Source organism: Sardina pilchardus, chromosome 1 (genome assembly GCF_963854185.1).
Source record: "Sardina pilchardus chromosome 1, fSarPil1.1, whole genome shotgun sequence".
Taxonomy (NCBI): domain Eukaryota; kingdom Metazoa; phylum Chordata; class Actinopteri; order Clupeiformes; family Clupeidae; genus Sardina; species Sardina pilchardus.
Window position 1 is genome coordinate 49,754,664 of NC_084994.1, and position 15,409 is coordinate 49,770,072.

Sequence of the window (15,409 nt, forward strand, 5' to 3'; positions counted from 1 at the left end):
TGTTTTGTACCCACCTTGTCAAGGGGAGGGTGAAGGAAAAGGTCGTCTGCCAGCGGAATGCCAATTAGAGACGGGGGATCTGGCCCAGGCACTGCCAGACACATGAGCTCAAGGGCCAGAGGTACCAGCTGACGAGCAGCTTCTGACTCACCAGGGTGACACTATGAAGAACAGGAGAAAGGTAAGCATGGTGGTTGCACATCTGGGCACTCACTAAAACATACTGTATGGTTGCCCATATGGTACACCACCAAAGAAGGTCATGGACTTATTTGGATACTTGAATTTAATAGTGAGGGGATCTGGTCAGAGATGGAGCTTAGCTCACTGAGACCCAATAGCTGGCTTCAGACTGTTGAGCCAGGCCGAGCCAGGCTAATTTGGGGGCCACCTGGTGCTAGTAGCCCAGGTCCACAAGCCTCGTAACCCTGAGACCTTTGCATTCAGACTGTCAGGCCATTAGCCTATCCTCATTACATTTCTCACTTGTGAAAACGTCACCAACACCACACATTTTCAAACAGGATAAGCACCGCTGCATTGCTGTATGCTATCGAAGTCGGTCACCTCTTATTGTCCTTTTACGCGTACGTCACTTAGTATTAATTTCTATACAAACCAAGACGGTGGATTCCTAAAGAAACGCAGGCACACACCACATATTTGTATCTAAATGAGCTATGTAACATTGTTGTAAGGCTTGTTGTAAGAATTTTAATTTCACAACGATGCCGCGTGAGTTCACCCAGCTCGGCACCAAACACGCGCACAGTAGAGAAAATAGGATTTTGAAGGCAGAAGACGCTCCTGCTAAGAACCAAACCAGATTTTGTTCAACTCCACAAATCTGTGGCTTCTGGAAAATGTAAGGTTCATTTATCAAATGTTATTTTGAAGTATTAAAAACATCTTTATTTTAGATTTTCCGAAAGGGGCTGAAATTGGAGCTTTATTATAGTTCTAAAAGTATTCCACACTATCAATAGCATAAAACACACTGGCAGGAATAATTTAGTGGGACGCTTGTCTATGTTAGTTCATTCATAAGTTCACGTTTTGCTGTGCTACATGGTGAGTTAGCCTACTGACAGGCAAACATCTTTAACATGGACGTAACCAGCTATCTCTAAACTCGGTGTGCTAGCAACTCCACACACAGCAACGGTTTGACCACACCTTCACCTTGAAACCACCGCTAGCCCGACTCTAGTACCCAGTGGCCCAACGTTTAGGTTGAGCCAGAAGAAATCAGGGGCTAGTAGCACCAAGATAGCCCCAAAGTGGCCCCAGTCAGCACCCGTGCCAAGAGGTGTGAAAGCAAATAGCCCCGGCCTGGCTAATTCGGCTTTTGCCCGATGGTCTGAAATGGGCTGAAAGGGGCTAATGGGGAACAAAAGGCCTGTGACTTTACTGGAGAGTAGTGTGAAATTAGAATTAAAATAGCCCCACATCATTCAATTTTCAATTCAATTCAATTCAATTTTATTTATAGAGCGCCAAAACATTACACATGTCTCATGGCGCTTTACAGTGTTAAACCTTCAAAGAGAGCCCATGAGCAACATGGGCAAGGAAAAACTCCCTAGAATTGGAGATCATCACATACCCTTCACCATAGCTAGAGATTGGCATGGTGTTTTTTCCAGTTAGCCTATTAGCCTGTTTGATGCTCATTGAGCTCAATGCAAATCAAACAGGTAAATTCTTCAATCACAAAGAAAATTGGTGTCCTTAAAGTACTGTAGGGTGACTATACATCCCCGGTTTCAGGGGACAGTCCCCGTTTTTGGTTGCCTGTCCCCGGGAAATGTAGAAAAACTACCTACAGTATGTCCCCGGTTTTTGAAGATACAAATTGTACTGTAGGCCTATGTAATCAGATTGATAGTCAAACTGAAAATGTCCTTGTTTTTTCCACATCTTTGGATTATTTCCCCAGCTTTGGTCTCGGACATCTGGTCACCTTATTAAGGTTGGATTTTTACCTATTTGTTTTTAATTAAGACATTACGATATTGTCAAAAGATGATTTTAATTTATACTCCTCTTTTTAGTCAACTTTAGCATGGGATCAACTACTTAGTCCACCCACATAAGTAAATGTATATAATCTTTTGATCCCACAAGGGAAATTTGGTCTCTGCATTTATCCCAATCCGTGAATAAGTGAAACACACACAGCACACAGTGAACTGGGGTGAAGTGAGGTGAAGCACACACACGTAACCCGTAACCCGTAGCAGTGAGCTGCCGGGACACACAAACCCGACGGCCAACCATCGGACTATCAGTCAGGCTCCCGACTCACCTGGTCGGTCAAAAAAGTGCCTCGAACTAGCCTAGAAATCTAGACACCCCTAGCGGCATCACATGTAATTTGGCTGGCGGGGCATAGGCACGATCCATAGAGCTTAGGAGCTGAGAACTGGAAAATCAAGCGGGCCAATCACAGCATGTATAAAGTCGCTGGGCGGGCTTAACATAATGGTGACTGTGTTGCTTGCGTCTACATTTGACGCCAAAGGATTTACATTGATGTCTATGCCCTTCACCCTTCGGCGTCGCATATGAATGCGTGGGGGCACCTTCGGCTTCCGATATTGACGCCATGCGCCACGCTTGACCATGCGTCCTCGTTCGACGAGTTGGGTGTGAGACCGTGTTGGTGACCAGAAGTTGCGACGGTAATGCATCCTGCTTTTTGAAAAGAAGAAGATAATTCGTTTAGCGTTATCCTATTGCGGAGAGGGAATTTGAATGACAACTGTTTATCCCACCCCTCCGATTGAGCCCTGACTACGGTGAGTTCCCAAACCCTACATCTTGATGTGGGTCTGGCTCGTCAGGCTACCTCTGAACACACCGAAGCGATGCCGACGCCGATTATAAGTTCGGCGCATGCGTAAGGTGAGATACATTAGGCTACCCATAACCTATGACCCATAACTGCAGGCTTCAGAGTCAGCCGAGTAGTTATCAAGCAGGATTCGCCGAACAAAATGCCACTAGTTTTCGGACTTCTTTGACTAAGCAACATGAAAATATAAATACAATTATATATTATGTACTATTTTATTGTCATTGCTTGTGTGTGATGCCAATGAAACACTCTCTCGGGAGTAAATAACTTTTTCGCCCGTTAACCTGCTAACATTAGCACAGTAAACGAAAAGGTAATGGGAACTGCTAGTCATGTTCGCTAACTAGGTAGGACATTGGTGAACCTGAAATAACACAGCGGTGTGGTAGTCTACTAGTTCTAGCAAAAAATATGTTAGGATAGTTGGGTTTGTTACTTACATCGCTGAATTTAGGGCTAATGTCAGTTTAAATAAGTCCTTTGCTACCTAGCAATGGTCCGAGATGTTTCGAAGGGTAGAACTCCACCAATTAGATTGGTCTTTGAGGCCGACGGTCACTGGCCGACTCTACATGTCAAGTCGGCCAAAACTAACCCCAACGTCAACTGGCGACGGCATGGGACACACCAAACAGACTCGAGTCCCCGAACGCCCCCGACAACCGACCACCCCCAACTGTCCGATTATCGGGTTGGTGTGTACCGGCCTGGTGCAGTGCTCAACCACTTTCCCTGCCCACATTTTCAACCCTTCGGATACAAGGCCGAAGCCCTAACCAGTAGACCACTGGTTCATCAACATAGCCCACTACTTCTGATGATGATGATGATGATGATGATGATGATAACAATAACAATTCACTGCCAAATGGGTGACAGAATAAATTGAGATAGTTGGACTTGTTTATTGCGGCAGAGTGGACAAGAGTGACTAGAGTGGAGAGCCACTGCAGCGATGGCCATGCTACCCGATGACTGTGTGGTGGTGGCTGCTCCTGCTCTAGTTGGGTTGGAGGACTGTCCTCATTTGACTCAGGCCATATTACACAAACTGTCATAACACTGCACTTGGTTGTGATTCAGAATGCAGGATCAGGAGGGGGAGGGAGAGAGGGGGATGAAAACTGGGATTTGTAATAGATGTGTGTGTGAGTGTGCACTTATAAAGAGAGACACAAGGGGGAGGGTGCTGTTACAGTGCACAGGGTAAAACGGGGTGGATGGCTTAGCGGTCTCCTCACTTGAACCAACAAATATGCTCCAAGTCAAATGAGGTCATGACTCACGTAAATGCTGGCAGTAAAACCACATTCATAGTGTGTGTGTGTATGTTTATGTGTTTGCCTGTATCTATTATGTACAATAAGCAAACAATCCTCTACAGAAATAAAGGAAGCCATAGCTTTCTCTGTCGTGGTTCATAATATCTCATTCATGGCTCATGAAAAATCATTCATCTCATGTTTTGGTATATATGTAACGTTTTTAAAAGTTTCCATTCTATATACATTTTCTTCTGTACTACGTTCTTCTGTCAAGATTTGTGTTCCCCATTGAGAGAGAGAGAGAGAAGGGGGGGGGGGGACTGAGAATGAGGCACTATCATTCACCTTCAGTGCTGCCAGAGCACAGCTCTGGAACAGTCTATTATCTCATTAATGCAGGAGATTTGGAAAGGGTAGAGTGACAACGTTTACGATGTAATAAATCATTTCAAGGGGGAGATGTGTAGGTATTTTAATGGGGGAGATGTGCATGTGTTTCAATGGGGGAGATGTGCATGTGTTTTAATGGGGAGATGTGAATGTGTTTCAATGGGGGAGATGTGAATGTGTTTCAATGGGGAGATGTGAATGTGTTTCAATGGGGGAGATGTGAATGTGTTTTAATGGGGAGATGTGAATGTGTTTCAATGGGGGAGATGTGTTTTAATGGGGAGATGTGCATGTGTTTTAATGGGGAGATGTGCATGTGTTTCAATGGGGGAGATGTGTTTTAATGGGGAGATGTGCATGTGTTTTAATGGGGAGATGTGAATGTGTTTCAATGGGGGAGATGTGAATGTGTTTTAATGGGGAGATGTGAATGTGTTTCAAGGGGGGAGATGTGTTTTAATGGGGAGATGTGCATGTGTTTTAATGGGGAGATGTGAATGTGTTTTAATGGGGAGATGTGCATGTGTTTCAATGGGGTAGATGTGAATGTGTTTCAATGGGGGAGATGTGAATGTGTTTCAATGGGGGAGATGTGCATGTGTTTTAATGGGGATATGTGAATGTGTTTCAATGGGGGAGATGTGTTTTAATGGGGAGATGTGCATGTGTTTTAATGGGGAGATGTGAATGTGTTTTAATGGGGAGATGTGCATGTGTTTTAATGGGGAGATGTGCATGTGTTTCAATGGGGGAGATGTTTGTTTCAGTTGGGAAGATACATGCACGTGTTTCAATGGGGAGATGTGAATGTGTTTTAAGGGGAGATGTGAATGTGCTTCAATGGGGAGATGTGCATGTGTTTTAATGGGGAGATGTGCATGTGTTTCAATGGAGGAGATGTTTGTTTCAGTTGGGAAGATGCATGCACGTGTTTTAATGGGGAGATGTGCATGTGTTTTAATGGGGAGATGTGTCTACTGTAATGGGGAGATATTAATGGGGAGATGTGCATGTGTTTTAATGGGGGAGATGTGTTTTAATGGGGAGATGTGCATGTGTTTTAATGTAGGGGATGTGCATGTGTTTCAGTGAGGGAGATATGTGTGTTTCAGTGGGGAAGATGTCCATGTTGCCTCCTGATATGACCTCCTCTATTACAGCACTGTCCTCAACTGTTCCCTCATGAGTTGCATAAGAATTCTATTCATATTTCTAGGCCTTCTGATGCTTTGTGCATGCACTACAGTATATTCTGCACAATGTGAGATTAAAAAAAGGGGAAAAAAGAAATGTGCAAAAACAGAAACCCATTATGTATGTTTGTGAGACATCAATACATTGATGTTACAGTAATGTGTTGCAGAGACCTTGCTATGAAATGGTCATTCTCTGCGGTGAGTCTGTACATTGGCTGCTTCCAGCAACTGAGGATCATTTCAGTTGAAGGACATTGTGCTCCTCCTCCCAGCTTCCCCTTGAGAACATTACATCTATGAGCTACCCTAAATGCGCCACAGCTTATATGTTGTGTAGAAAGAAACTGAACTGATACGGTGTCAACTCAAGACATGTTGTTCTTCATAATAGGGGGCATGAACATGAACATGAACATATCTGTTATGAGGTAAATTACAACACCATTTCCAAAAACATTTGGAGGGCACTACAAAGGACACTTTGTAAAATGTAGATAAAACCAGAATGTGATCATCTGCACATTTTATATAGGATATAGACATATACAATCTTGAAACACTATTTCATGAAAAAGATATGCACATTTTGAACTTGATGCCAGCAACAAATCAACAAAAAAGTTGGGATAGGGTCACAAAGGGTAGGAAAGTTGTGTAATGCAAATGAAAACACAAGAAGGAACATTTCTCAACTAATCAGGTTAACCATGACTGGGTGCAAAGAGAGCATCCTGGAGAGTTTCTCAGAAGTAAAGATTAGATGGTATTAATCACTCTGTGAAAATCTGCGTGAGGAAGTAATGCAACTACATACGAATAATGTTCCTCTGAAGATCTTGTAAACAACTGAACAGGGCTGAAAAGCAACATGGGATGTCTGTAATTACAGATCGTCGGGTGGCATAGCATTGGAAACAGACCTTTTTCTGGATTCAGATAACTTCAGATAACAATAATGTCTATGAACACAGTTCCATCCACAAATGCTGGTTAATACTCTACCATGCATGCAAAGAAGAAACCATATTTACGTAGACATGGTCCAGAAATGCCATATACTATCTGGAACCAAGCTCATTCAGATGGACGAGGCGAGGCGAACGTGGAAAACTGTCCTGAGATCACCCCAGCCAAAATGTGTTATTCTTGTTGGAAATCATGGTCTCTGCATCCTCCAGGCTAAAGAGGAGAGGGACTATCCAACTTGTTATGAGGGCACAGTTTAAAAGCCAGAATTAGTGCATGGCATGGGCAGCTTGCACATCTGGAGTATGGAGGACCTTTGAATATTTCAGGAAAACAAGGCCAGACTGCATTCTGCACATATTGCAACAATGTGGTTCCATAGAATCCAGGTGCTAAAATGGCCAGAGTGCAGCACAGACCAAATTGGGCACATCACGGGAAGAAAGCACCATAAGAAGATCTCAGACTGTTGCAGAGCTGAAATGCTATACTGTAGATAAGAATGGGATAACATTTCATTCACGTTGTTTCTCCAGCAACTGGTCAGTTCCCAAACATACAGATTGTTGATAAACAAAGAATTGAAGGTATGGGCCTCTCTTTCCCTAAAACACAGTTTCTTCCCCCCACCTTTTATGGGCTTGGGCTAGTCACTCAAAACCTGGAGAAATCTGGAGAAATAATGTGGAAACGTCTACATTTTCCAGGAATAATGATTGCAGCCATGGCTTACACATAAGCTGCACAGTAAAGTACAATAAGCAGTCTAATACAGTTGAACAGTATTAAGGGATTGTAACAAGAAGCAGGTGCTATAGCAAATGTCCAGGCAATCACAACAAATCCATCAGCCAATTTTGATACAGTTAGCCTAATGTTAAATTCTGAAATGGCAAGAAGTGCCGCACAGCAGGATGAAAGTGGGAGCTGTAGCAGAATTGGACAGAATTTTATGAAATTCAGTGTGCAATGAACGTTGCAGTGATTATTTGTACCTATATGTGACGTTTGTTCTATTGATAAAGGCAATAGAATCATTACAAGCCAAGCCAAAAATGTGGATCGATACAACTTTGAAACAGAGTGACAAATCAAAAATCGTAAAAAGCCATCTGGTTAGACTTGGTCTGCAGGTGACGAATTACACATTATTCATTCAGACTCACACGTGCACAGAATTCTGGGAACACTCTTACAACAGAGAGGGTTGAAGAGGAATGACTGGCTGGCATGTTTAAAATGTTTGCTGATGAACAAAACTATGCCCATTATGATGCTATGTTGGGCGTATGTGTTGACTATACTTGGCTTTTCTCTCATGACAAGTTCTCTGTCTGAACTTCAACTGTGAGGGTTCAAAACAAGCCACCATATCAGTACATTTCAAACACTTTCCATTAGCTTCAGCTCGGCAGTCCTGGGTGATGATCGACTGCCATGACATCACTGTGACCTATCATAGCCTTGCATTCTATCAATCTATTTGACTGAAGTTGGTAGCCCCACCAATCTCGCTGGAACAGCCACCCACTACTCTTACAGATCCAGACATAATAAATATTGAAATAAAATAATAGAATATAGTAGGCCACCGATCGGTTCAATTGTGAGAGGTGTTTTTAGGTGTTTCCTCCTTCTCGGCGAACGTTTGCAAACATTGGCAACACATTCGACTATTGCATCACAACTTAACAAACGCATAGACTCGGTGCCATGACAGCATTATAGTTGACTGAACTTGACAGTGGCAGGTGATGAAGTTTTTAAAATGGAAATCTCAGCACACCTATACACTGTTGAGAAGTTTGTTGTCCCCTGCATACAGTACACCTTCTAAACTCTCTAGGAATAATGATGTCAGCTATGGTTTAGACTTAAGCTGCATTAAGCTGTCTAAATAATCTAATCTAATATAATTGAACAGTATTAGGGGATTAGAAACTGTAAACAAGAATCATGTGTTGCATGTGAAGCATGAAAGAATCGTGTGTTAATACAGTAAGTTTAAAGCAAAATCTAAAAACTTTACCATAACCTCAAACAGCTCACAGTCATGGAGGTGTGTGTGTGTGTGTGTGTGTGTGTGTGTGTGTGTGTGTGTGTGTGTGTGTGTGTGTGTATGTGTGTGTGTGTGTGTGTGTGTGTGTGTGTGTGTGTGTGTGTGTGTGTGTGTGTGTGTGTGTGTGTGTGTGTGTGTGTGTGTGTGTGCGTGTGTGTGTGTGTGTGTGTGTGTCTTAATGTAGCATACTGTGGTAACTGCTGTGTCATAATGTACATTACTACATTATAACAATCAGGGTGCGATTTGTTATCTCATAATTTTGACTAGTAGGCCTATTTCTTAATTTTTACTTTTTACTTCATCATTTTGACTTAGTATCTGGCAGCTTGTTCTCTTTTTTCAAGTGGTGGAAACCATAATAAAGAGCACGCTAAAGCGAAGTCAAGATTTACTACACTGTATGTCTGATATCACCTCATAACACTGTCGCTCTAATGTAGCTACTTCTAAGATACTTTCAGACGTGTACTTTCAGACTGTAATACTTTCAGATTGTAATATCTGACTCCTTAACACTCCATTTCGATTTAGGCTAACCTTTTGGACAAATACAGTATGACGTGTATGGCACATTAACAGTACTTTAAATCTCTTGCGTATGCGTCTATGAAGAGTTTGTTAGTTACAGTACATTCACACATATGAAAGCTACGCATAGTTCATGCGGCGGGTTATTTTGTTTGAAAAAACCCGACTGTAGCCTATAAATAAGGGTGGAAGAAAATCATTCGTGACGCAGTTACTGGAAAGGATTGGAGCTTTACCATGACTGGGTGGTGCTTTTGAAGTGCGAGGCGGTCGCGAACAGTGTACGCTCTGGCCCAGTTCACTTAAGGTGAATGTGCGACCCTAACTGAACCTGCCGGAAGAATAAAAACAAAGAGCCTGGCTATGAGATCGAGCCCACGACTAGCAGAAACCAGTAGGCTACGGTCGCACTGAGAGCAGCTGGCAACGATCGTCTACATACCGTGGACTTTTGTTTAATTTTTTTGTATTTTTTAAGAATTTTTTCTTGATGTGCAACAGTTTTAAACTGATACAAAGTGATGCTGTAAGTACAATAACACCATAAAGGCAACGGATCTATTCAGGTAAGACAGGCTTTGGTATAACATTTTTGAATGCTTTTAAAATATGATCTACTGTAAAATTGTTCAATTAGTGTCATTAGTGAAGATTTAAAACTTTCGTTATGTCTCAGGTGACTAGATCAAATTGTGTGTCTCCTTTCATTCATTGTCAGACTATCAATTTGTTGATATATACCTGCCAAAATGTTTACATTGCATGTGAATGTGCATCACGTTCAGTTTTTCAATGAAACAATGATGCGGTTTTTATTGATTTTGTAGAAAGGAGATGTAGCCTAGACTGACTAATTTACGCTCAGTCAGACGTGCAACTGAATGAAGTCTATCGACTTCACATTGGCGACCCGCATTTGTCACTGACAGTATAAATCACTTGTTGTGTCTCTTAAGTGAAAAAAAGCCCAGGGGTTTAGCTTTACACACACGTCTTTACATTAGTTATTTATCCGGAAAAAGTAGATTTCCTTCGCAAGTAATCTTCAACTTCATACCACTCTCACTTTAACATTACTGCGCGTAAAGACGGATTTCCTTATATTTGCTCTGATATTCCTCGTCTATGAGGCTGTTGCATAACATTATGTTGTTATCTTATATAAGCTTTAGGCTAAACAAATCTTAATGACCATCTCTCTCCCTCACTGTCTTTTCATTTTTCTGTCACTAGGTGGAGGCATTGTCAAAAAGGAGGCACATCAGCAGTCAACAGAGGTTGCCGTATCCATGACTATGACATTGACTGGACCACCGGTGATGGGAGAGCAGGTTGGTGTGCTCCGAGAACTTGGAGGCAACTGCTCCTCTCCTTTGAGCAGAGGCATGCTGGGATCAGCTGGGGAAGTGGAAGGAGCGTTGTCCTTCACAGACGAGGCCGTGTCCATCCTCACGTCCAGCAGCATGCTGGTCCGCTCTTTACTGGGCCGCTCCTCCGGGCTGAAGCACAAGGAGAGCCTGAGCCCCAACAGCCTGCGGCGCAAGCGCGAGTTCATCCCGGACGAGAGCAAAGACGACAGCTACTGGGACAAGCGCCGGAAGAACAACGAGGCGGCCAAGCGCTCGCGCGAGAAGCGGCGCGTCGGCGACATGGTGCTGGAGAACCGCGTCATGGCGCTGCTGGAGGAGAACGCGCGCCTGCGGGCCGAGCTGCTGGCGCTCAAGTACCGCTTCGGACTGGTCAAGGACCACGGCGACGCGCCCACCGCGCCCCTGTCGGTCACCCCCTGTGCCCAGGTCTCCGCGCCCGCCACCACCCCACGCTACTACCACCACTACCCAACTCCTGCGCCCGCCGTTCAGCAGCACCACCACCGCCAGGCCCTGCCACCCCAGCACGCGGGAGCCTACGGCGCACGAGGGGCGCGCGACAGCCACAGCGCGGCGGAGGACTCCGGCTTCTCCACGTCGGGCAGCTCCAGCGTCAGCAGCCCTGTGTTCTTCGACCACGGCCCCGCCGACATGAGCAAGGCGTCGCCCCGCGTCCCCGGGGAGGGGCAGGGCTACGAGCCGCAGCCGGCGCCCGACGGAGAGACGCTGGCGGGGGGCAACGGCCTCGGCGAGGCGGGCCGGAGGGGGGAGTGCGGGGCGGAGTACATGAAGAGTCTCCCGCACAAGCTGCGCTTCAAGGTGCCCGGCGCCAACGAGGGCCCGGAGACGACGCAGACGCAGGGGGACACCTGGAACTGCCCCGCACCGCCCACACACAGGGACTCCGGCGGCGAGCAGCCCAGGGGTCAGTACGGCTACGGGGCGTCCGACGGGCACACAGCCTGGCAGCAGCAGCACCAGCACCACCACCACCATCACCCCCGTGAGCAGCCTCAGCCCGGCCTCTTCCCCAGCGGGTACCACCCCACAGCCCCACAGCCCCACACAGACTCCACGCCGCAGCAGCAGCAGCAGCAGCAGCAGGACAACAGCGCTCTGCGCTCGCAGCTCAGCTGCCTGAGTGTGGAGGTGGCCCAGCTCAAGAAGCTGCTCTCCCACCAGCTGCTCTCCAAGCTGAGCTGAAGCGTGGGCATAGGGCCCTGCCACCCACCCGCCTACCTCACCACCGCAGAGAGCACCTCAGGACACTATAGCAGGAACGGACAGGTCACGGGGTCACGGGGTCACGGGGTCGCCCACCCCTCCTGTCCTCAGGTGTGCTTCTGTGTCTCCACTCTGTACTGTGTACTGTGTTTCAATCCGCCCTGGGCCGCCTGCCCTACAGTCTCTGTAACTGTGATCAGTTTGTAAATGGGCTGTAAATCACGTTCCCGCTGTAATCAGATGTGCTGAGCACTGTGACTGGTCCCTGGGTGGGGCCTCAGTATTGGTCTCCATCACTGGGATTTCACTGACCACAATAACTGTGCATTCCATGAAACCCTGTGTTGCTGTCAACATTAAACTGAAGCCTTACTGAATCTGTAGGCTACATGGTCACATCAGTATATTACCAAGAAGTATTCTCTTTTTCAGTATCTTAGACATATATTTTGTTCACTGCCAGCAAGCCCAAGAAAGAAAGTATTACTTTGAATTGTTTCAAAATCCGTATCAGTTTATTTTTTGTGCATGAACCTCATCAATATGAAAAAAGCTAGAGATCTAATATTGGGGGAAATCTCAGCTTGAACAGGTTAGTTTGAAACACTGAACCCTTTTCACATGCACAGTGGTGGAGCTATAGCAACATCATCATCTTTATCAGCTTGGATACAAGTCCAATTACACTGCTAAGCAAATCCATCTGTTTGCACTGTTTTTCTTTCTATACATTTAACAAATACTGTAAATTGTGATACTGTTTCATGTGACATTTTGTTCTAAATAAATGTTAAATATGAAACGGTTGTCCCATTTAATTCGCAACCTCCCTATGAAGTTGATGCAGAACTGTTCATTGTTAATGGCATCACAAACATCACAAAATATAGTTTCTAAGGTAATCATGAGTATAAACCTATTGATAACATGCAACATGATATGAACAAGTTTTGACTTTCTAAGTCTTAGGCTACTGTCCTGATCTAAGTCAAGCTAGTCTAGGATTGTGTTGAGTATAGGGACTAGGAAGCCTATTGAATGATTTTGGTTTAAATGTGACATTGAACTATGGTATTTTGCAAGTGTGATGAACTGTCTTTTGCTAGTGTGACGAACTGTCTTTCAATAGTTAAGTGGTTTTTACTCCCTGCGCATCCAATGTTGATCAAGGAGAGCCATTCACAAAGTCAGCGTTTCAAGAGCTATTTTAAGCTGCATAGGGAAGGTTATTGATTCACAACCTTATTCTTGCTGATCAAGGGAAATGTTTCAGCTTCAGTCAGAGACAACGAGAAGGCGACTAGAAAACAGAATAAGCTCTTGTTATCGAAAAATCTCTTCGGATTGCTCTATATTCCTCCGTGTGTGCAATATTTACAGTCACGTTCGATGTTTCACCGCAATTTCACCTTTGTCCGCAACACGCCTTTCCAATTGCAACCCCTCAACACTAGAGGGCGCTGAAATATCTGTACATATTGAGACCCCTTTCTCCAGAAAACAAACAATGGGTGGAGTGGTTTTATGTTTGTCACTATATTTCACTTTTCCTGTCTCTAGTAAACATGCATTTCTGTAGGCTATATTTTGCATCATTCAGAACCAACATCAAATTGATCTGAAATTCCCCAAAGTCCCCTTGAAATGTGTATCATTTGAATAAAACTGTGAAATTAAAATAAACATCACATCACATTTGTCAATGGACTTGAAGCATATGGATAGGCGCATTCCTCTGGAAAAGTGTGTGTCTTACTCTACCTAACTACATAATGAACCCCAATGCAAGGGCCTGCCTAAACACCTCAGCACAGCAGTAGAGGCTGCCTTCAGTCCTGCTGCTGGTGTGTGTGATAATCCATGTTAAATAAACACACATTGGGTCCTTTGTGTCCCCCACTACCCCGTTTCCACCCCCATCTCTCGGAAGGGAGTGGGGGGCAGTTGCTAGGCAGGCAGCACAACGGTTGCCAAGGGAACCCTTGCAGATGCAGACAGGGGAGGGAGTGTTGGGGTAGAGAGGGAGGGGGAGGGGTGGCCAAGTTCAAGGCCAAGGCTTTCAATCTGTGCCGTGTCCATCAGCACAGAGACAAAAGGGGAAGGAGAGAGAGAGACAGACAGGTTGTGTGTTTGTACGTCTGTGTCTGTGAGTTTGGGTGTGCGATGGGGCACTTCTCATTTTTCCCCTCAACCTCTCACATCATTGCTTATTTTTTGTTTGTCATTTGGTCTCCCATTAAAAGGCTTCTCCTTGTGTAACAGGAAACCATGTCTCTGTGAAGAAATGGGTATTCACAGTCTTGAGTGCAGTCACGTGATAGATCCATATGAGGCCACTGACAGCGGAAAATGAACCCCGTCTCTGAATGGCTCAGAATGGGGTCTGACTACCACAGTAGGGGGTACAACTAAAGCTAGTGGCCTCTGTGTGGTGTCTGATAGAGAGCCAAAGAACTCAAGATAGAGAGGGAGAAAGAGAAGAGAGGAATCAGCCACAAAGTAAATCAAAATTAAGGATAAGCCACTGATAAAAAAATATATATTTTATTCTATTATTTAGTGCAAAGACTTTTAGGCTACTGATAGATAGATAGATCAATAAATAAAAAGTAAAATTATTTGGTGCAAAGACAAAAAAAATCACAGATATTTGATAGAAAATTGAGATATTTTAAAGAGATGTTGAAAAATGCTTCATTGTCTCCCCTAAGCTGCATCTTTATGATTTGGAAATGGTATTTGGTAGACGCTTTTATCCAAAGTGACTTACGGTAGGCAATACATAGTTAAAATAAATATCACTATAATGTCAATCTGACAAAAAAAAAAACAACTTAATTGCTCTTGTAAGGAGGGCTGAAGAGCTTTTGTTTCCTGCCCTTGACTTTCTATGGAAGACATTTTTGCTCAAGGTCAAAAATGAATATGCTACCAAAAATGAAATAAAACACTGCAGTAAGCTACTTTATTTATTTATTTCGTTTTTGTTTTATCACAAACTGATATCGTAATGCTCCTTATTTCCATTAAGGTACTATATGATTAATGTCCAATACTTAGGTTACATTATTGCGTAATAACCAAATATTGCACCCACAAGTTGTTTATCTAAGGGATAGTATTCAAATGCTAGTTTTGAAAGCCCTAGTGGCTTCAGAAAATCGGAAGCACTTTGTTGTACATAATGTAATCAATTACACAAGATGTGTTCTCTATCACCGATAATGCATTATCTACATAGTCTATGCGTCAGTAAATAGGTGCGTGCGCAAAAGCGATATTACTGAAATAGAGTTTATGTTTAGGTGCAACTCATTCATGCTCAATTTAGTCCTGTTCTCTAACATATGCCCTAGTAGCCTACCCTATGTCTGGAGCTGACGTAACATTAATACCTACTACTCCGTAACTCAGTCTCTCCTCCTCTCCCCTACACTACCTCGCGTCTCATCTCATTTCAGCAGGGAGGGGTAAAGACGAACGGTGGGGGCAAACTGAGAGCGCGCGGAGAGAGAACAAAAACGTGACTAGGCACCTAAAGCGTTCTG

The 15,409-nt window shown here is 44.2% G+C and overlaps 1 protein-coding gene across 2 annotated transcripts; it reads left to right on the top strand.

Annotated features, from left to right (window-relative positions):
• Positions 1-12,663, top strand: nfil3-3 (nuclear factor, interleukin 3 regulated, member 3). Of its 2 annotated transcripts, none has more exons than XM_062536251.1 (2): positions 1-181; positions 10,501-12,663. In XM_062536251.1, the coding sequence occupies exon 2, from the start codon at positions 10,557-10,559 to the stop codon at positions 11,838-11,840; it is 1,284 nt and encodes a 427-aa protein (XP_062392235.1). In that variant the 5' UTR covers positions 1-181; positions 10,501-10,556; the 3' UTR covers positions 11,841-12,663. The 2 variants fall into 2 exon arrangements, with proteins under 2 accessions (XP_062392235.1, XP_062392227.1); XM_062536243.1 differs by lacking the exon at positions 1-181 and adding an exon at positions 9,547-9,833.
• The last annotated feature ends 2,746 nt before the right edge of the window (positions 12,664-15,409 follow it).